The 21872-nt window shown below is 41.2% G+C and overlaps 1 protein-coding gene across 4 annotated transcripts in view; it reads right to left on the bottom strand.

Annotated features, from left to right (window-relative positions):
- LOC105273762 (zinc finger MIZ domain-containing protein 1) overlaps positions 1-21872 on the bottom strand; it is a 58829-nt gene that overhangs the window by 3196 nt on the left and 33761 nt on the right. Inside the window, exons 1-4 of one of the 4 annotated variants that reach the window (XM_011316372.1) lie at positions 13141-13906; positions 2840-3030; positions 355-2733; positions 41-274 (exon numbers count right to left, since the gene is read on the bottom strand). In XM_011316372.1, the coding sequence (XP_011314674.1) occupies positions 41-274; positions 355-2733; positions 2840-2929 (2703 nt within the window). In that variant the 5' untranslated portion in view covers positions 2930-3030; positions 13141-13906. The other 3 variants (XM_011316375.1, XM_011316374.1, XM_011316373.1) reach the window with 3 other exon arrangements.

Genomic DNA, 21872 nt, shown 5'->3' with positions numbered 1-21872 from the left:
TATGAGTTAGTCGTTTGGAATTTATATTTAAGATTCTTACGTTCAGTGCTTCTTGCCCCGTTCCCTCGCCGTCGATAACCGCCGCTGGATCGAAATTTAGATCAGAGGGAATTTCCGTCGTATCATTCCCACTGATATTTGCACTACCATTCCCAGAGGTATTATGATTCGTCGATTCCTGGGAGGCAGGTGGTACACTAGGAGGTCCACTATTTCCACCTCCAGGTGTATACGGTGTGTGGGGTGTGTGAGGCGTATGAGGCGTATGTGGCATCTGGAATGAACAAAAAAAAAAAAATAAAAAACAATTCTTTCTTTGATTTGCAGATAATTCTCGAAAATTAAATAACCCACCTGATCATTGAGACTCTTCTCCATAGCATTCAGCGGATCGAGGGAATTCACAGAATCACTGAGATGCGTGAGAGGTCCAGCCCCATTCGAGTAGTCGCTCCCCAAGTTGCCCCCATTAGTGACATCATAGCTTCCCCCCGATGAATTTCTGTGATTGATGCTGCTACTTCTGTAGCCAGTGGTTGAATTATTCATCATAGATCCACTAACGATACTATTCATATCAGGTGGCATGTAAGGGCTCATAGCCTGATTCATCTCCCAATTGTTCATGGTTGGCATACTCATGCTTCCAGGTGACATAGCCTCCTTCTTGATGAGCCTTTTACAGTCACTCTCCTCCTCGCTCTTGATACTCGAGTGGCTCTTAGCAGGTCTCCAATTGGCCGCTGAGTCTATCGTCACCTCGTCGATATCAGGTGTACTAGCTGTGGAGTGAAGAATTCCCCAGATATACTGATCAACCTCGAGTGCCTCAAGTACCGCCGGTTTTGAGCAAACAGGACACCTCCATGCACCCCTCTCACAGTTTAGCTGTAGATAACTCTCAAGATCGAAGCACTGTGGATGCTTGCAGTCATGGCCCCTAGCGGGCAACGTAATTCTCTTAAACGTTATCGGACACTTTAGTGATATCTTCAGCGCCGTCTGCTCAACAACATCATTCTCACTCTTAATTCCACCATTTCCCATCGAACTGTTGAAATTCTGCTTGATATTGGCTATGCACTGCTCAGCAGTGAGCAATCTTTTCTTCAGGGTACCCTGCAATACACTCCTCACTGTCGGTCTGTGGACCAGCTGAAGGACAAATAGATGCGAGCAACAGCAAGCCGATACTGTTATCTGTATCGTATTCCTGCCATTCTGACACACATCCTTGAGGTAAAGTGGCTTGTGCGATGACTTGTTCTCACCCCTGTCTATTCCCTGTGGTGTTGCATTAACTGATACCTGGACACTAGCTGGCCAATTGGTATTCATCTGCCTGTCCTCGTGATGAAAGCATTTCAACTGCAACTCCAAATCCTGTCTCCACATCAGTGTCTGATACACCGTTGGTTTCAGCTGGAATGCGTGATTGCTCACAGCTAAATTGTGCTGGAGACGAAAAGGGGGAAGAATTATGCCATCTCTCACTGGGAATGTTAGTCTCAATTCGTCGTCCTTCTGAATTGGAACTGGTGATTTTATGTCGGAGAACGTTGGCTTCATATCGAAATTCGGCTTCAGCTCACTGAAGTTGGGTTTTATGTCGGGATTTGGGCTTATGTACGGGGCCATTGATGTTGCGGGAGTGAGAGGTGGAGTTGGATTGCCCGGTATTGGACTGTGTTGGTAGGATACGTTCGGTACGTTTGGAGGATTTCGCATGGGTGATACTTCTTGTTGGTACTGGGCTGTTGGTGGGTAGGAATTTGTGTTAGTGGGGTAGCCCGGATGGGAGGGATGATTGGGATGGTTTTGATGGGTCTGGTGTGTCTGGTGTGTCTGATGTGTCTGATGGGGCTGATGGGGCTGATGGGGCTGGTGGGGTTGATGGGGTTGGTGGGACTGATGGGATTGGTGGGACTGATGAGACTGATGGGGCTGATGGGTCTGGTGGGAGGGATGGGTAGGGTGACCTGGATGACCAGGATGATTGGGATGGCTTGGATTGTTGGTGTGACCAACAAACTGACCCCCTTGATGGGTCACTGGATTTGTACCCATGGGCACTTGGTTGTGCTGGCTGTTGGTGGTTGCACCGTAATACTGACTTGACTGGGGGGCACCCTGGGCACCGTACGATGGAGCTGTCTGCCTCATGTTGGTGCCTCTTATCATGGCGTTGGGAAAGGTAGGACTCATACCCTGAACCGGCTGGTACTGGGGATGAAAGTTGGCGCGAGCTGGATAATTTGTTGGGTACTGATTAGCCATGTTGGTGAAGTTGCCCTGCTGCATGTGCTGGGGCTGCGTTGGAGGTGCGTACGGCGCCTGCTGGCGTTTCTGCACCATGTGCATTCCTGGGCTCGGATAGGGCGCCAGTCTTCTTGGGTATGCCTGCTGTGACTGCTGCATTCCCATTTTTGACATTGGCATGTTGCTGTTCGACATCATCGTATTCATTGACATGCTATTACCTACGTTTGCCATGTTGTTCATTTGAGACATTGGTGACATCGAGTTCATCGAGTTCATGGAATTCATTTGTGCCATTGACATTGGATTCATTGGGTTCATGGTATTCATGGAATTTAGGGAGTTCATTGAGTGCACTGGACCCATAGAAGTCATTCCCGAAAAGTTGTTCATTCCCACTGGTCCCATTCCGGCCATTGGGCCACGCTGAGGGTAACCCGTGTTGTAAGAGTTGTGGGGCATTCCATGCTGACTCTGGAACAGCGAGATTATCAAGTGATTGGGATTCTTTTGCTACTCATTACTTTTGATAATGAGATATTTATTATTTTTTGTTTCTAGGGACGGAGATTGTTGTTACCTGGTTGAATTGGGACGGGATATCCTGGCGGTCCTGCATGGCCACCACGCAGGCAGTGGCGGTGGCCGTTGCGGTGGCAGCTGCCACCATTGCCGCGGCACTAAACTCTCAAACACCACCCCCACCGTGGGGTGGCACTCCTCGAGACACCCCGGATGATGATTATTCTTCTTCCACCTCTTTTAGAATATCTGCAACACAAAAAAAAATTTCCCACTTCCGTAAGTCATTTGTCTCACCCTTCATTCTCAATTAATTTTTCCAATTCATATACAATTAAGTAAAATTAATAGAAATGAATAAAAAGTAATTAATCAATTCGTTTTCATAGGGATGCAAAATTGCGTGGATATAAATATTATTAAATTTCAATTCATGAATTAAACTTTCCTCCAGCTAGAATAAATTCGAAATATTTCAATGGAGAAGAGAAAAGAAATCTGTAAACTGGAGATTTCTAAGAAGCCATCATCGCTCCCCCGAAATTCTGAGAAAAAAAAATGAGGGAATCGTCGATATCCGGGCCCTTGAATGAGAAAAAAAAATATATTCTCAACAGTCTAGGGCGAACGAGGGATTTTTCTGGAGGACGAAAAATTCGGTGGCATTCGGGTTGCATCGAAATTCAAACGTTTTCAATTGCCAGCTGGTCGACAAAGACGCGCGCACAGGGTACACACACCCTGACGAAGGCCCCATTGCTTTTCTGTGGGAAATGCACGTGCCGACTATTCACACAGAGCAGTATAATACATACTGTACGCCAACCGAAACCCGGTACATATATAACAGTAGGTAAGACCCACCCAAGACCCAGAGGATCCTCACCACTGTTCAAAAAATTTTTGCCACATTTTCCATGACCCAAACTCGCAATTCCCACCCAAAATGATTATTATCCTCAAAAATTCGGAATTCTTAGAAATCCTGAAACCATTCTATACTCCTTGCTCTTAGATTTCGGCAAATAGATGAAATGGATAGAGAGCCGATTCACAATAATAAGAAATAATAAAAAAATCTCTTAAAAATATCAAACATAATTGCGCTATTATCTCAGTAATTATGGGTTCCATCAGGAAATGTCGTGGGACTTTTTCGTGGGTGACGAAATTTCCTCCAGTGATAGACATTTAACATTTCCTCGAATTAAGATAATTAAGTTATTGTGAAGAATCAAATTTAGAAACGTTAATTCACCTCTGTAATTATCGTCTCGAGAAGAAAATGTGCCGAAATAATTGACAGATGATGAAATTTCCGGGATTAAAGCCTTGAAATTTTCTCTAAAACATCTCTAACAATAATTGTACATTCATACATGGAAGAATCCCACGAAGGCCTCCCTCGGTGTTCCCACCATAAGGATGCCCTAAAATTTGTTTGAATGAAAAAATAAAAAGAGAAAAGAAAAAACATATCGAGAACAATGAAAGCCGTTTACGACAAATAAAAAGGGTCCGCCTCGATAACGTTGTTTGACTGAAGGATAGTACCACTCGAACATTTTCGAGTTGACGTCATCGCTCTCCCTCTTCCCCTGTTAAAATTCATTCTGAATGCACTAGCCTAACCTTCCCTCGATCACTCCCCTATCTGACAACCCCAAGTCCCACAGACTCTCTTGTATTATTATTTTTTTCTCTCTCCCTTTCTCTTCACCCCCGACAGTACGTCTCTCCGGCGTCGTCGCGTCGCACTACCACACGTCCGAAGGGTTTCTATTCTCGGATGTCAATATTTCGTCAACTAGAGGCCATGAGTATCCGAACAAAAGGGTCACCCCCCGGTGATACTTCTCCCATCCGTGAGAGCATACCCTGTAAATTATTGTCGATGACACGCTAGGATACTATCCAAACTAACTTGTCCACATATATATGTAATGCGAATTTATCGATCATGGTAGAACGATGTGGCAATATTGCTCAAAGGGGAAAAACCTCCTGGAGATAAAAGTTTCAGTGGAGAAATCAGGCGATTTCCCCCTTCGTTCCATGAAAGGTGATTGAAAAATTCAAATCAGTAGGGGACGGCAATCGATTGATGTTGGTGGATATTTCTACTTTATTCAGTCTTTTCCCCGTGATAATTCCTTTTTCTCCCACTTTTCTAATGAATATTGGATGACAGTGATGATTACTAGTGAATTTTTAGCTTATTTTACAGGGCTTCCAACACCTTGTGGAGATTTTAACAAATTACTTCACACGTTTGAAATGTCACAAAATGTCATCAATGTTGAAATTACTGAGCGTAATTAGATTCAGAATACTCAAGTACCTCTCGGTCTTGCATAGACGTCACTATAGATTCCGAGACTCATGAATAACTAGCATAATTTCAATAATATTTTGCGCACAATAAAAATAAAGAAACCTCTGAAAAATCTCCTCTACTGCTTGACACACTACGAGATATTAAAAATCAGTCTTCCATTTATTTATTTACCCTCAGATAAACCCCTACATTTATATTAAATCTCTGCATTGTACGAACTGTCCCACCATTCTAGAAATCAATCACAAAGACCAAAATAATATCATCATCCAAACTCAAAGCACCCCCAGTCCTTTCCTACAAAATTCGTTATTTACATTTACCACTACATCTATATTTCGCTCTCTGACAATCTCTTTGTGGATTCGTTTTTCAAATCATAATCTCACTCAATCGTTTCTCTGAATTTAAACTAGACGATCCAACGAATGTAAACACTGCCGAAGTACCTTAAAGAGGAAATTTTCCAATAAGTTTTCCTTTGTGCCCCCTCCCATCACTTCTAACAGCTTTAATCAATTCAAGGAGACAAGGAGCCTTTACTAAACCTTACCACCCCCTTCCCCCTCTTACAATCTAAAATTCTGTAAAATCTCCATCAGAAGTTTAAGAGAATCACGTACACGCACCCATCGGTGGTTATACACTCGTAAAAACAGGCGGGATCGTGGCACCCGGCATGACTTTGTGTTTAAACTCTAAAATTAGCTGTCGCGCGAGCGCACACGCTTCCACCCTCCCCCCGTATCCCCCCTGACCCTCTCCCACAACCACCCATTCCTCCCACTCCAACATTTTTTTTCTCGTTAACTCTTCGTTATATTAATCGAAGACGCTGCGAAGTCGATCGAATGCACTCCCCCCCCCCCCTCCTCGCCCCTCAACACCGTCACCCCTTCCAGGAATCCGCTAAAATTATATCTATTTTGTTTCAAACATCGTCACAAGTACATCCACAGGGAGTAACTATTGCCCCCAAAAATACCACGGAAGTATCCCACTCATCCCCACCCTCCTCAAAAGAAGACTGGGGAAAGAGTGGGGTGGATGAGGGGGTGTGACGGGGGACAAAGGGGGGCAATTTTCGACAAGACGGCGTGCGCGCGCGCGACCAAAATACATGAATTCCTCTTTGCAACACGTGTTGCACACGGGGTACCCTCCCCCTCCCTCACCCCTCCGTTCATCGAAACATCGTTATATACGGAACGGAAATAACATCTGCTCCAGATGAACTCTCTTGACTCAAAAATATTTTTTTTTCAGCTCCTTGGAATTGATAGATTGAGAAAGAAAAGTCAATGTTGGAAAAGAATGTGTAGTTCGTGGAGTAAAAATTTTGATTTCAAGTTGGAAAGAATTTTTTGACCGAGAATATACATAAATATTTAGAGAGATGAACGAAGAAAGAGTAATTGTAATAGTTGGCTGAAACTTTCACGCAACCTTGGAGAAAGCCAATGAAATCCCCTCCGCGAATTTTCTTTGCGGATCAATTCCCGAGTCAAGTCTCTCGTCTTTCTCTTCACGTGCATTACCAATTTAATGATAAGTTTTGAGTGAAAAGTAGACTCCACCGAGTTAAAGCCGATGGTTGATACTTAGCCTATTTCCCCAAGCCTTGTTGATATTTGCGTGCACTGAGGAAAAAAAAAAATTAACTCCCGCCCAGTAAATACTTGAGGCCACTAAATGCCTGGAATCACTACATAAAGACCCCGTTAAATTCCTCTTTGAAACAAATTTCTTTGGCACTCATAAATGTAATTGGTAGAAATAATTTTTTTATTTCTCTCACTGTTGCAAAGTGTTTAAACATTTTGAGTCATTCAGTTTTTGTTGATCATCACTTCTCACTCGTTCTTCCCCATGGAGAAAAAAAGCATGTGGTGAATTTATCTAATCCTCAGAATCTGAGATATGTATTGAGAACTCCTCCAGACAGAATCGACTCAACTAGAATATTTTTCCGCTTGACTAGTGATTGGACTTGTTGAAGAATTTTAGCACGAAATGGTTTAAAAAATAGTACGTAATAAGGGAACACACGATAGCTTATTATGCAATCAATCGGTACCCCGAGGCATAATAAATGGCCAGGATAGACCGTTACGCAAAAGAGTCGCATGTATATATAAGTTATGCTGCGATAACAATTGGCTCGGATATGGAAGTCGATATAATAACTATCCGTCGCGTCGTTTCGTGATTTAAACGACAGTACTCTAAGCAAGACGAAAAAAAAAGGAAAAACAACAGATAGATATTCAACAGTTTGAGATAAGTATTTATGACCCAGTGATAATTCAATTTTCTTGATAATTTTCAATACCAAGAGGTGGTTTTTTTCAAGTTTTCCCCCAACATCGATCAGCGAGTTATTTACTTGTCATGAGGTTGGGTCGAGGGCTTTTTCTCCTTCAATTTGCCTTCATCGAAATAACCAGATCTATTTTCAGGTTACCAAGTGAATATCGCGTGTACGCAAGTTTACACATCGAAAGAGGGGCCAGGGTAAAGTGGATATTAATGGAGTATGGCCACTTTTCAAACTAGTCGTTGCGAAAAAAAAAAATCGATGGTATGGGAGAGAAAATCTAGCTCGTGCTAATTCTAATTGAGTACTTCTCAGCACTGGTATTTTTCGAAAATTTCAGAAACATTATTCCAATCCACTCTTTACTAAATTATTGGACTCATTCGACGTGGCAATGTGGCACATATTGCACATTGTAGAACGCAATGCTACGTTGTCAAATTTAGGGAGTTAGTACTAATAAAAATTCCAGCATAGACTATTTACGCACTATTTTTTGGTACACTATAACTGTTTGGTGCTAACAGTGTTTTCCACTGTGCGACGTTGTCGAAACTTGAGTGAATGCATTGAAACAGTCTAGAGTGAATTTGACAACGCTGTGAGATAAGTACAACGGGGAATCCCCGTGGAGGTGACCAATCAGAAGGACGCATATGGTGACAAATAAGAATTAAGGGCTGCGTTCACCTGCATTTTTCACTTGGCAATGAGTATTTTCGTGGATAAACCTCGATCACACATCATTTGTACATCGGGTCTGTGCATGCGTGTATTGCTCAGTACACAAGGCTTTCGAGGTCGTCGATTATAACGAGCACAAGCTGAAGGAAGGGGGAATTCCAGACTTGAGAGCGGACCCAACAACCCAACCGAAACCACAAGAGAACTCGAACAACGGTGATGGCACCCAACAACGGGACTCCTTGTGCTGCAGACGTGTCGAGGTCAAACATTTCTTCCATTTCGTTCATTATTTTTTCGTATGAACATGAATTTTTGTCCCAATGACAGAAATAATGAGGTGCTTCTCTCAAATGGAGTCGAAGATTTTTCAGATGATTGGGCAATGTTTCCCAGGGCGAGGGAATTTTCCGGTGTAGAGGGCTTTATTTTTTTCTGGCGAGAGGTTGTTTACTGTTTGAAAATGAATAAAGTATTAGGTCACAGAGCTGAGAGATGTTTACATAAATGTAAATATTGAGGCTGCCTAGAGAATAAAGAGAGACTGTTCTTCATCGACGAATTCTATTCCGTCTTCGTGATGCCTTCGCTGATGCAGAGAATCTCATGATGTAGACATGTCTCAATTCGACTAATAATTCATCTAAAAATTCAATGTAATATGACAACGCGATGGAAAATTGAGACGAATAAATAATTTATTTCATTCAATAGTAAATGAACGATCGCTAGAAAATATCACCGTACTCTACCCACCGGAAATGAAGAAAACGAAGCCTTCACAAAAGCTAGAATACCCCATTCCCACAACTCGTCCCATTTATGCCTGAGACCCAATATCACAATATTTCCCCTTCCCCATCATTTAATTTCCCCTCTTGATGGGTCTCGCAGTGTGACAAAGGTATTTACCCGTATTAAACCCCTCGGTAGTAGTTCGTCATTGGAAGTTCGGGAGAAAGTTGTTTTGGAGGTGAAGCTGATTGGACGAGTGACGAAATCACGGAAGCACGGACGGGGTCCAATCGTCGCACTGCCAACTTTCTCAGAGCTAACCCCTTGACCATTATATAAATCTCCAGCTCCTCGGTAACAAAGAGAAAAAAAAAATTGAATAAATTCCCGAAATATGAGTCAACCATGCCTATTCATGCAATTCCAATAATTTTTTCCTCCCTTTTTCTCCTTTTTATGGATTATTTTCCAGTAAAGAAAAAAATCAGTAAGGACCCCTCGAGATTGGCATGCGCCTGCGCTTGGTGACGCTTTAAGTGACGAATGACAGTTGACAGCCCTGCGAGTAACAGGGAGCCCTCGAAATCGCGGCGTTGCCACGCGATCTTTTTTTCTTTTTTTTTTTCCCCCTGAGAAAACGTCATAACCGAGATATTCACGAGCAAATGGTGCGTGTATTTGTCATCAGAGCAAGTGGCTAGAGGTGCGTGCAAGAGGCGAGGTCGATTTTTACTGAGGACACCAGTCCACTCTCGATCGTCTTCATTACGCAACCGCAAATACAATCACTAAAATATAATTGTATCTCACCTTGGGGCATGGAGAAGAATAAAAAAAAAATGGTTTAAAAATCATTGGGAGGGGGTTGACACCGAAGGTCTCGCTCCCCTCTACTTCGTCGTGTAGAACATTCATACGTGTCATCCCTCTTTCTCATTGTGGAACGAATTCACCGTGAAATCTGAATTTTGCGTAGCGGGAAGTTTTGTGAGAGTCACTGGTGAACTCGACGTAATTGAGATGTTCCTGTTTTACGGTATAAATTAAAACCAAATGAATAATCGAAGCTGTTTTTCTTCTGGGTCGATAAGAGACAGGTATTGGGGTAAATGTCCTTGAGGTGGAGAAATTATTCGGAAGCATGTTGAGTGGATGTTGAGCAAGAAGATCACGTATTTTGTCACGTAGTCTTCTTTGTTTTGACTAGTTGTCTTCTGAAGCGTCATAGTCTCTCTAACTCATGGTTGCGTAACCTCTCGGTGATGTTGATACATGTAAACATGTTCTCCTGGTTGAATTTTGAATTGAGTTGAGAAGATCAGCATAATTGGGTCACGAACATGCCAAATGAACACTTCAGACGGATTTTTTGAATATCACAAAATCCTTGAAACCTCATTCAGTTATTTCTCGGTAAAATTCTAGTCTCTTTGAATTAACCCACAGACTGGACTCAATTTCTTCTCGAGTGCACGCATTTTGAAAAATTTCCAAAGCATTAATTTTGTTCAACCTTCGTCTATGCTTAAAATGGAATTGAGAGCTTGCGTGAAGGTAAACGGGACCTTCTCGTGCGTTGTATTACGTAGTTTCTTTTGTTTCGAAGATACCTCGACCTTCAAAGCGTCTCAGTCTCTCTAACTCGTGAATATCAATATTTTCCATCCTCCCGTACTTCAGAATTAAAGAACCCGACGAAGAGGATCATCTTCCCAGGATATTCTCCACCTCAAAACCTTCTCCATAAATATCCCTGACATTTTCATCCAAAACCTTCACTTTTCAAAGACAACGGCTAATTAATGCTAAGTAAATTTTCACAAGTCCCAATATGCAAACAAATGCTGAATTAATTACGAGAGTGTTTTCATCTCCAGCCCCGACCTTCATGATCTACAGAGACACCAACCTATAATCACCCGCAATAAGTGGAAATATCCACTGCATTTCAACAGGTCAATTAATCATGAAATCAAATTATTTCATTAAACTTTTTACCTCTCCTCGTCTCCATAATTACGTACTGGTGCTCCGGTGTAAATACTTTTAATATGGTTTTCGTTCGGTCACTTTAACGACCTATCAACCGCGTCAAAACACTCGAGTCGATTAAAGGACGTATCAAGGACGCTTTAAAATTTCACCGCGGTTGAGCGAGGGAGAAAAAAGAGTAAGGGCAAAAAAAAAACCATCTAGAAAAAAAAAAAGTTCTCTCTCCCTCCTCTCGTTCTCGCTGTCTCGCACCCCCGTCGAGACCCACCACTCTTTCTCGTTTCATTCATTCGCGACCTCGGCGGATACACTCCACGCGTCATGCATCGTTTTATACCGTACATATTACTCTATCCCCAAGATTATTTCCTTTTTATCGTCCCTGCGAGCCTCTAACGTTATAATTTCTCGACGAGATGAAAAAAAAAAAAAATAGAGATTAGTGGAAAATTTTTCATCCGCATTGTTTCAATATTGGAGATTATTTACAGATTAGCTGTAAATCCATGATAATAAATGTCTGTCTATCTATCTTTATCAACTAACATCTCTGTTCTCTATTGGTCGGTGGAGTGAAAGCACGATGATATTGATCCTCATGGGAACTGGATCGAATACCGTAACGTGCCGACTTTTTAATCGAACATTCTACCTCCCATCGAAAGCGGAAACGATCGACTATTTGCGTTTATTCAATTATCACCAAAGATGACCAACACCTTGTCTGTAATTTTTTTATCCATTTCCTCACTCTAAAAATTAAGACAAGTGTGTAAACAGTCACCAAGCTCGTTAGCCCGAGTAATTACGAAAAATTATGAACGTTGAAACTAGAGTGTTGACGGTAATTTTCAGGTGTAATCGAATGAGTTTATCAGCGACAATGAGTCTACACGGAAATCTCTACGACTAGAAAAATAAAAAGAGATAGAGAGAAAAAAAGTAAATGAGTCGTAGTAGATAATGTGGGGTTTTGTAGAGAAAAAAGTCTGGACTAAAAATGGTTATAAACCCGCTGCATTGAATTAAAACGAGTGTGCTTCACCGCCAAACAGCCGATAAGCCGTACTCGAGCGTCCTCGTATCGATTTGTGTTATCGCCGAGGACGCACATTACGCACCATTCTCCTTCGATTTTCATACGTTATTCTTTTTCCCAGTGTTTTTTTCCTTATTTCATTATTCCATTTTTTTGCAGGTCTCGAGGAGGCAAAATAAAAATCACCTGACCAGACTGTCTCGCATCGAATGATCCAATAAATCCGAGGATAATTCATATGATTAATCAGTAAATGTTGAGTGAAATAATATTGTATAATTGAATGGGATTATTTTTATTTCAGCGCTCACTTGTCCCCTTGATTTTATCCCAGGAAAATTGTGTCGAGCTATTGACGAGGATGGAGAAGAAATAAATGAAGGATAAACATCACACATTGTGTGACCTACCAGGCAATCGAAGATTACGAATTGGTTATACGTGACTCTCTGACACATCTTAAGAACAATCACCCGTTGTGAAAGCTAACTTAGCCGGCTGCATCGCACCGAGACCGTATTTTCTACATCCGTCTGTCTCTTTTCCTATCGTACTCATTTCAACGTTTTGTATGTGATTAACGATAAAGTAAGTATTACCCACGAGTGTAAATCCCCCCGTTCGTCCACATTGATTCATCGTCCAGTGATGAATTTCCATGTTTGGACAATTGTGAAAGCTATTAAATTTTTATAAAAAAAAAAAAATCATCTACACCCTTCATGGGTGTTCAATCTTTTTCCATCTTTTCCCTTCTTTTCCACCTACTCTGGGAGTTGAATACTCTGGGAGCCGAATTGAAAAAAATGTTTGTAGAAAAATTTAAACACAATGAGGAGGAAATCGACGAGGGATAAATACGAGAGATGTTCCGCTTTAATGATCATCTCCAACGAGTGTGCACACAATAATAAAAGAAAGTTTGAGTGTGATGGGTGGGAGATATTTATCCATCGAATGAGTGATCCAAAAATAAATTGAAAAAAATAACTCCCCACTGAGAATTTAAAATACATTGGGATTTTTTGTTTTCAATCGAAATGTTTGTGTGTACTCTCGTGGTGACTCGACAAAGCCTGATTTCGTACGAGTGTGAGAATGTAAAAACCGGCTCGATGTCTAGTTATGTCACTGCCTCAACTTATAACAAAACTATCATGGAGTAGTTTATACAACGCCAACAATCCTAAGCTCACTTTAACAACTTCGGAATCCACAAGTTGTCTAAAAATACATAAATCGATTAATGCTCACCTGAGGCACGTAAATTACTGGGTTATTATCCTTGTGACTTTTCTCCTTTTCAATGCACGCACGTTGAATATCAACCGTATATAATCCAAAATAGTGGTGTACTCGTTTTCACTCAACACAAAAACACAACAGAGAAAAAAAAATTTATCAGGAAAATCAATTCCTGTCACTGCATCGCTCACGTGCACAAGTTTAACAAAAATCAATTTGTCAATGAACTGCAAGCCCACTATTCACAACAGTCCTCAGTATAAAGTACACAAAATCCAAGTTCCCACTGACAAACTGCACCTCGGAACACCACTCGGAATGGAAACGTCAAATTAATATCCCATTAAAAAATTAGAAAAATCACAGGCCTCATCGAATAGTCAATAACTCCAGAGGCTTGACACCTGAATCACGAGGTAGTACAGAACTCCAACAATTCCTCAACGAAAATCCTCAAAACATCTGTCAATTTCCCTCTTGAAATCTCCCTCCAATATCCAGCTCCAATCAACCTCCTAAACGAGGTCCTCAAATGGAAAAAAAAATAATAAAAACAAAAACAAATTTCTCATCCACCAACAAAATGAGAAGAACAATACTTCTCCAAGGATAAATTCAGTCCAGGAAGGAGAAATGAAAAAAAAACTCTAAAATATCCGGGTGAGCATTATATTCTCCTGCGGTGTCTCCTCGACCCGGCGTGCGCGCTAAACGGTTGAAAGTAATACTGTCTGGTGAGAGGTTGTTGAAGCCAACGGGCGGCTGGTTGTATGCCCCCGGTGCCTGCGGCGTGTGTCTGTCCCTGTTCTACCGTCGATTCGTTGTCGTCGTCGCAAACCCTTCGTCTCTCTTCGTCTCCCTCCAGCACCCTTCGCCGCTCACTGCCGCCCAGCGCGCATCCACCGAGTGAGAAACAATCACCCCAAAATCATGTCTGCACGACGAGGACAGGAGGATTAAGGTAGAGGTGGTGGGAGTAGCTGCGGCGGTGGCGGTGGCGGCGGCGGCGGCGACGGCGGCGGTCGTAACAGCAGCAGCACAGCAGCGACGACACACGGCCGAGGACGAAGCGGAGCAAGGGGATAACTACTACAGTACCAACACACTGAGGTGCGTGTGGAACGTGAACAAGCTGGCAGTGGCTGGCGGAAAAGGGGGAACCCATGGGGGGCTGGCGGTGAGAGAGGGGGGGCGGCAGAAGGGTGGGTGGCGGAACAGAGGGACAGAGGGACAGGGGGTTAGGAAGAGGGGCAAGTGGGCACAAGGGGGAACAAGGGGGAAAGAGAAGAGAAGAGAGAAGTGAAGCGTCGGTCTGTCGACGGGCCGAAGGGTAGGGTAGTGGGAATGCTGGCACCGTGCGACGGCGTTTTACGCCAATAGTGGGGATGGAAAATTGGACAGAGACCGAAGGATACAGAGGGCCTTACGGGTGCGAGGGGTCGACGAGGACGCCACCCGAGGGGTTGTCGTGTTAACGGGGGTGGGGAGGTTTGACCTGAGCTAGTTCCCCTCCATTCAATCCACGGCCACAATATCGGTTATAGCGAGCCACTGTTGCCAGATTGTGCCCCCTCCCCCCCCTTGGCCCCTCGGCCACACGGCCCATTCCGCCCTCGTCCCTCTGTCGTCTGTCTCTTGCTAGCACCTTCCGTGTACACATGTATACGGTGGGGTTTTGTGTACGACAGAACAGGACAGAATTCGAGGAGAACAGAACAGTACAGAACAGAACAAATGTGACGATGAGCGTTTGAGAGTATTTCCTTTGCTCGTGTGTGGGTGGAGCCCCGACTCGAGAGAAAGGTCTACGTGCAGGATATACTGGGTGCTTCGTGCCTCACTCACCGGGTTTGGGAGTTTTGTCTCTTCTCCTTTTAGATTTCGGCGGGGAATGAGTTTATTTTTAATTGTTTTAGGGCGCGGGGTTGAGAGGGGTAGGGGGTAGGGGGCTGGTTGTTTTTTTTTTCTGGGGGGCCTGGGTTTGTACGGTCGGGGCCCTTTTTGAGGTTTTTATGGGTTTCTGCGTAGTTTTCTCCCTAAGTAGATATACATGGAGAGGTATTAATAATGGATATCCACTTATGAATGTGGATTTCTATTATTCGTAGCTCAATGAAAATGTTTTTGGGTGTTTAGCTCCGGGGAATGTTCACCAGGTGTTGGAGTACATGGTCTGGTGAAGCTGAGGCACTTGGGTTTAGGTAAATATGCGAGGGAACGACGTAAATGTGTCAATGCCTACGTTTCTTGTCGTGGCTATTATGTGGGATCATCGTGGTGTTTTTATTTTTCGTGTTGGTTGCTTTGTGGATACATCAAACATTTGGAAATGTATGAGCTGTGGAGAGATGGAGGACCTTCAGATGCGAAGGACAGCGCAGGAAAAAAAAACTGATTTTTTATATTTTTTTTTTTTTTTGGGCGGCTTTGTGACGTGCGCAGAGCACGTTTGGACGGCACGTGCCATACTAATGAGCTTAACAGCTTCTTCCGTATATTTTTTACGTAGTATCTTAAACTTTGATCTTGTTCGCGATTGGGTTTTTAGGGGGTAGGCTTGTTGGGTTACGGTTGTTAAAATTTAGGTAATTGCTACAATTATGATGCCCTTCATGAGTTTGTCGGACCAATAGGCAGGAAGGGAGAAAGATAACTCTAGTCGTTGGAATTCAAGAGAATGTAGTTTTCTCGACAAAACATTCTTCAACTGTCCCCTTAAAAAGGGTGATTTATTAACGACAGGAAAGTATAATTTTTAGAAAGAATTAGAACGAGAGAAGATTTTTTCAAACGCAAATGGCTTCAAAAAATATCAGCTCCATTGATTCAATAACAAGATTCCTTGAAATTGAATTAATCACTGGATTGTTTTCCACATCTATCTAGTTTTAACTTGTTCGATACGAACTGTCAACCATTCCGGAATATCTGGAACTTCATTACCATCGAAGTGCGGATATTGAATTATTATACCATTATTTATTCATGGTTCATGTTTTATTGCTTATTCTTTATTATTTTCTCGGTACTCCATCTACTCTGAGAGATGTCGAATGAGAGAATTTATTCCCACAAAATGCTGGATACATTGGTGGGAGAATGACCGAACGATAAATACGAATAAACAATTTCTGGTTTCACTCAGATTCATTCGGAGAAATCAAAAGATCAGTACAACTGGACCACTTGTGAGTAGTATTCTCTTTATTCCGTATTTTGTTTATATAACTCATAATCGCCCGCCAGTCGGTCGCCACAAAATATAAATACGGGATAAATGAATCTCAGTTATGAATATTGAGACTTGAGATAACTTCCTCTCGAGATGAAAAAAAATGTCGAGTATTCAGTGATCATTGATATTTCAATGGAAATTCAATTTCAAGAATTACCCGGTATCTCGGTAATGGAGTGTCTTTTAAAAATTAATTTGTCAATCAATTGTGGTATCGACTTGACTCGATTGATCATCATTTTACAAAATCAAAAAAACACTTTTAGAATTGTCAATAATCGTGGTAATCTGGCAATTAATTGTGCTGAAGTGCTGGGAAGGTGGGTGGCTTGGTCTAGAGTCGGTCTACTGTCGAGCTATATCGAATTCTCACCTTTTCCATTTTTGACCAGTCGATACTAGTCAACCGTTTTTCAGATCCCACGCTATTTTCTACCTGTCGCAGTGTCGGGGAAAATAGTATGCTACATAGTCCGAAAAACCAGAATGGCTTCATCCTCTTTCCTCGAAGTTTAAGTGTCCAAAATGTTTAGCCACTGAGGCCATTCCAATCTCAGGTAGGACACGCCTGCATAATTTGCCCTGTTGCCACTGCTGCATTTGCCTCGGTCGGGGCTTAAACACTCGGGGAAACATTTCTCTTTGGTGAAATATTGGAGGCAATGGCTGAGAATTGATTTTTAGAATGCCTCATAGAGACAGAATATTCAATCGATTTTCTTCTTTTCATGGTTGAATATTTTTTTTTACTGCATTTCGAAAATGTCGAACGGCGTCACTCACTTTGAATTATTCCAACTAAATTTACTATTCCTGTTGATTCGTCAAAAAATTGAGTTTCAAGCTGGGAAACTCCTTGGAATTCTAAGGAAGTTATAAAATATGGAAAATCGCACGTGTTCTATGATAGGAAAATTTCTAGACAGCATTACAAAATGTCAGACCTATTTTTAAAGAGTTATTCCGATAGCTTTTCATTTTTCAATTTTTTTTACAAATTTCCGAGAAGTGGTTGATAACATTGACGTGAAGAAAAATATGGTTTTTAATTTTTATTATTATTCAATGTCTCACGAGGTTTCGAAAATCAATTAATGAAATTAATTGCATTTTCAATTATTTATAATGATAGAACTTAAAAACGGTATATTTTTCACGTGAATTTGATCCAGCATTTCCCGGAAATTTCTAAAAACTAGGAAAAATCAGGAGATCGGCAATAACGCCTCAAGAATTTCCGGCTCTGTCGTACCGATACGTAGGATACTCTCAAGAAATTATGTAGTGGGCCAATATTCAACCAACGATACCTAAAACCTCACTAATATTTGAATATCCTCATGAGAAAGTGACGAATGCCAAATACCCTAGTGATTGTTTAGTACAGCTACCGCTGCGCAGTTCACCGCTCGGTGATGTAAAAGTAGAGATGAATTTCACTATTCCACCGATTTCACTTTGCTCGCCATTACCTCCTGTACAGCTCCACCTAAAAAACTTAATGAGAAAAAAAAAACCTAACGAAATTCCACCTGTGACGCTGCGACTTCCTGTCCCTCAAAAAAAAATAATAATTAAAAGCACGAGGAAATATTTGACAAATCGCGGTAACTGAAAGAAATTTTTACCAGTGCAATTATAACCTTGAAAATTAATTTTTGAAAATTAATTTTTGAAAATGAATTTTTGAAAATGAATTCTTGAAAATGAATTTTTTTGAGCCGGTGAAGGAAGAGAAATGAATTCACACCAGGAGTGAATTAATTATCGCTACCTGGAATGAAATTTTTCGTTTTTTCGATGGAGGTGTAACGTGATTGTTCCTGCAAGATGTATTACCATGAGTTGCACACAGCAACAAGTATTAATGTCGGAATTGCCTCGTTTGCCATAAAGATAAAGTCACCGAGTTGTATACTCAAACCGTGACGCACCTCAGGACGCCGGAGAAGCGAGTCAAGGTCGTGCTCTCGTTATTGCAAATAATTTTTAATTTTTTTTCCTCCCCCCGCTGATTTTCAAGTGACTTGTTTTCTCGGTCTTATGCAGAGGTGAATATGATCCCGATGGGCAATTTGCTACTAAGACCGGTAGCTGATGGTGGATTGTTACTCGCTCCCGCGATTTTTAGAACACCAGAGAACACAACAGCAACACTATCTTTTTCATCGAAACGATTCGCTATTCTCACGAACCAACAATGGGGCCTTAAGGAGAGGAGAATTGCGTGCTGTGAAAAAGAAAAGTACGAAACGTTTAATCTGCACTATCTAGCGTCGGTTAATCTTTACAAAAAACCATAATTGATCCAATCTCTTAAATGCTCTTTTAATTAATGAATAAAACATTTTTTATTCAAGTTTTGTTTGCTTTTTCTCATACGCTCGTGTAAGGATATTATTGATGGAAAACGGACAATCGTTGGAAAAATCTGTTTTCTAGAGACAGCTTGTGGAAATAGTTGATGAAATTGACGTAAAAAAAATTTACCGTTTTTTCATTTTACTGTTATTTCATGTCTCACAGAGTTTAGAATATCGAATTAATTCAAATTAATTAATTGTCAAGGACGGAATTTTCTGGAGTTTGCAATCTCGTGAAATTTGATGGAAAAATATGGAAAGAAAGGTTTATGAGTAGATGAAACTTTGTTCATCGAGTTTTGTCAGAATTGGTGTCCCACTTCTTAAGTAACAGTTTAATTGTACACAACATTTCAACGGACCATTCACTCATGGATTCATTGCGTCTTTCACGTGAAATAAGTCAAAGAGGATTTGAGAAAAAAATGACATGAAATTATGAAATCGTCAGGTGAACGTAAAATGTGCTAAATGGAGAAAAAAACGGCCTAAAAACTTGACGCAAGTGGGCAATGCTACTATTATTTACAAATAATTTACGATTTTTTATGGCACTTACTGGGGATTTATTTTTGGTTGGGAGTACATGGGGGACCTCACAAGTGTCTTTTTCTGGTGATAGCTGAAATATTGGTGTTGCTGTGATGAATATTTCTCACATGTTTGGAATGAGAGAAAATTGGACAGCACGACGTGCCTACAATGGATAAATCTGGCTCTCATTTTTTACGACTCATTTGCAAATCTCGAGCGTTGCATCAGGGTAAGATAGAGAGGACGAGAGGTATTTTATGCCAGTTATGAGTGTGTGAGACTAGTGGAAAGTGAGATACAGGACGAGAGAACATATACGGTAGGACGTTGTTCTTGACCTGCAATTTTAATGACAGAAATACGTTTTTATAATGTGATTCCGTGACATCGCCGAGGCCTGGGATCTTTCTTTTCATCTTTGTCGCACACTGTGGGAGGACAAATCGGTTTGATCATTTTTTTTTCTCTTAAGGTGATGAATGAGATTTTGTAATTGAATTTTTAACAGGGGAATTGAGAGTTATTATTCCGCCATTCTTTATTTTCCCCGAGGACAAATTTAAATGTGGACAACAATCTTGTTTTTCAACGGAACTCCTGATTTTTGTTTCATTCGGTTTTTTAAATAAAATTTTCTATAAATATAAATAATTTTCCTCATAACTATATTTATTGGTTCAAACCGCAATAACTCACTAAACTGACAGTTCTCAGCCTTGGAAATCCCCAGGAAAGACATACTGATACAACAACATTAGAAAAAAAAAGATTACAATAAACTTATTCTATTTTTATTTCTTCGAAAAATAGTTAATAACCACCAAAAATTGTCCATCTCTTCCATTAACCATCATCCCTTATCCCCAGAAGCGAAAACCAATCTAATTTTTACTTTCTTCAAAATAAAAAACAGTAGATCCAAGAAAATGAAAAAATTTCCTCCCCATATACATTGATTCGTGGCTCAAATAACAAACAGAATAGACAACTCAAAACCTCGTAAATTCCAAAGAAAAAAAAAAAACACGTTAATATACAAATGGTTGCCTTTCCCGTCAATACATTCACCAACAAGCAACTCTGCACCGAGATAATCCATTGAGAAAGAAAGAAATAAGTCGGTATACACTGCTCTACCCCGAGGGGTAACAAAACCGACAAAGATTCGTGGAAAAGGGAAGGGAAAAGCGCTTCCCTCCGAGGTAGAGAAAAACCAGTGGAGGAATAAACGACGCTAGGGTTTTTAGAGTGAGGTAAGAGGGTAAAAGACTGAGGGGTGGTGAGGTGATAGAGGGGTTGCAGGGGCCATATGTAGCTGTGGGTGAAGGATGAAAGTATGAGAGAGGGAGAGACGAGCTCTCGGTTATATTGTCAAGGGGATGGAGGGGGATGAAACGAGACGGAAGCCTCTTGGGTAAAGTATATAACTGGGGTGACGGGGTTAGAGTTGAAGCTGGAGGGGGTATTTGGGGCTCGCGCAAGTGCGAGAGAATTACTCAGGGAGAATGGAAAAAGAGATCTCAGGCAAGGGGAAAGTACACCACTGAGTCAATGCAACGAGGGAGGTTCAGTGCACTACACCTAATGCTTCTCAATGAATTTTCTTGATACAGCCAAATTAATAACCACCACTATTTCATTATATGATTCTATCTCTTATTTGTTTTTCTTTTTTGCAATTTTAGCCTAGGCAAGGATTCCAGATCAAATTCAAGATAGGTTGATTATTTTCGATGTTGCTTATTCGAGAGTTTGTTAAGGGATGTCCCTAATGCCCCAAAGACAAGGCCCTTTTTCTATTGATAAAATGGATTATTAGCCCACGTATTGAGTGGATTAGGTCATAAACTGGCTTTTGTATTTTGGTATTCCCTGTGATCTCTTACAACTGCTCGTCTATAGATTCATGATAGAGTCGAAAATATTTCCAACATCGATTTTCCACCCTTATTCTAGCACCCTCCGAAAAACCCCTGATAACCCTCTCCATTCACAAATTACCCTGTTATGTGTTAGAGAGACTCATTGAAATTTCATTGAATTTTCAACACCCGTTTTACAGAATTAATGACTCAGATTACGACTGTCTGATAATATGTCATCGATATTATTGTATTCGTCGCATTTTACAGGGGAAAGACAACAATGCTGACCAAATCTATGAGCGATAGCTAAAAGCGGTCATGATAAGCCACTGCACGGGGTTGTAAATAACCGACACCCGGTGTTTATATGATCTACGTAAAATCAACAAAATATTGGTACCTCCAAATCAGTCTGGTTTGATAAACAAATGACAGAATCTCAATCGAAATCAATCTAAACCTCAGAAAATAGAGTCACTCACAAAAATGAATTTTTTCGGCTTGCTTTTCCTGCAAATTGTTCGGTCCAAACAGATATCGAAGAGCCGGGTTGTGAGCCGTCCAAAGCCTATACCCCTTCCTGTGGTTTATTGTTGGGAATAAAAAAAAAAAGTACTCATGAATATAATTCGTAAACTCGCTTGAGCCGGTGGTAAGTGACCGTGAAGAGGCACGACACTGTGAAATAAGGACGAGCCATCTATACTTTCATACAACGAACGCCATACAAAAACACTGTTGAGC

This window comes from Fopius arisanus, unplaced genomic scaffold (assembly GCF_000806365.1).
Source record: "Fopius arisanus strain USDA-PBARC FA_bdor unplaced genomic scaffold, ASM80636v1 scaffold00007, whole genome shotgun sequence".
In the NCBI taxonomy this organism is placed as follows: Eukaryota; Metazoa; Arthropoda; class Insecta; order Hymenoptera; family Braconidae; genus Fopius; species Fopius arisanus.
The sequence above is the reverse complement of the archived record's forward strand: the minus strand, read 5'-3'. Positions and strand labels throughout refer to the sequence as shown.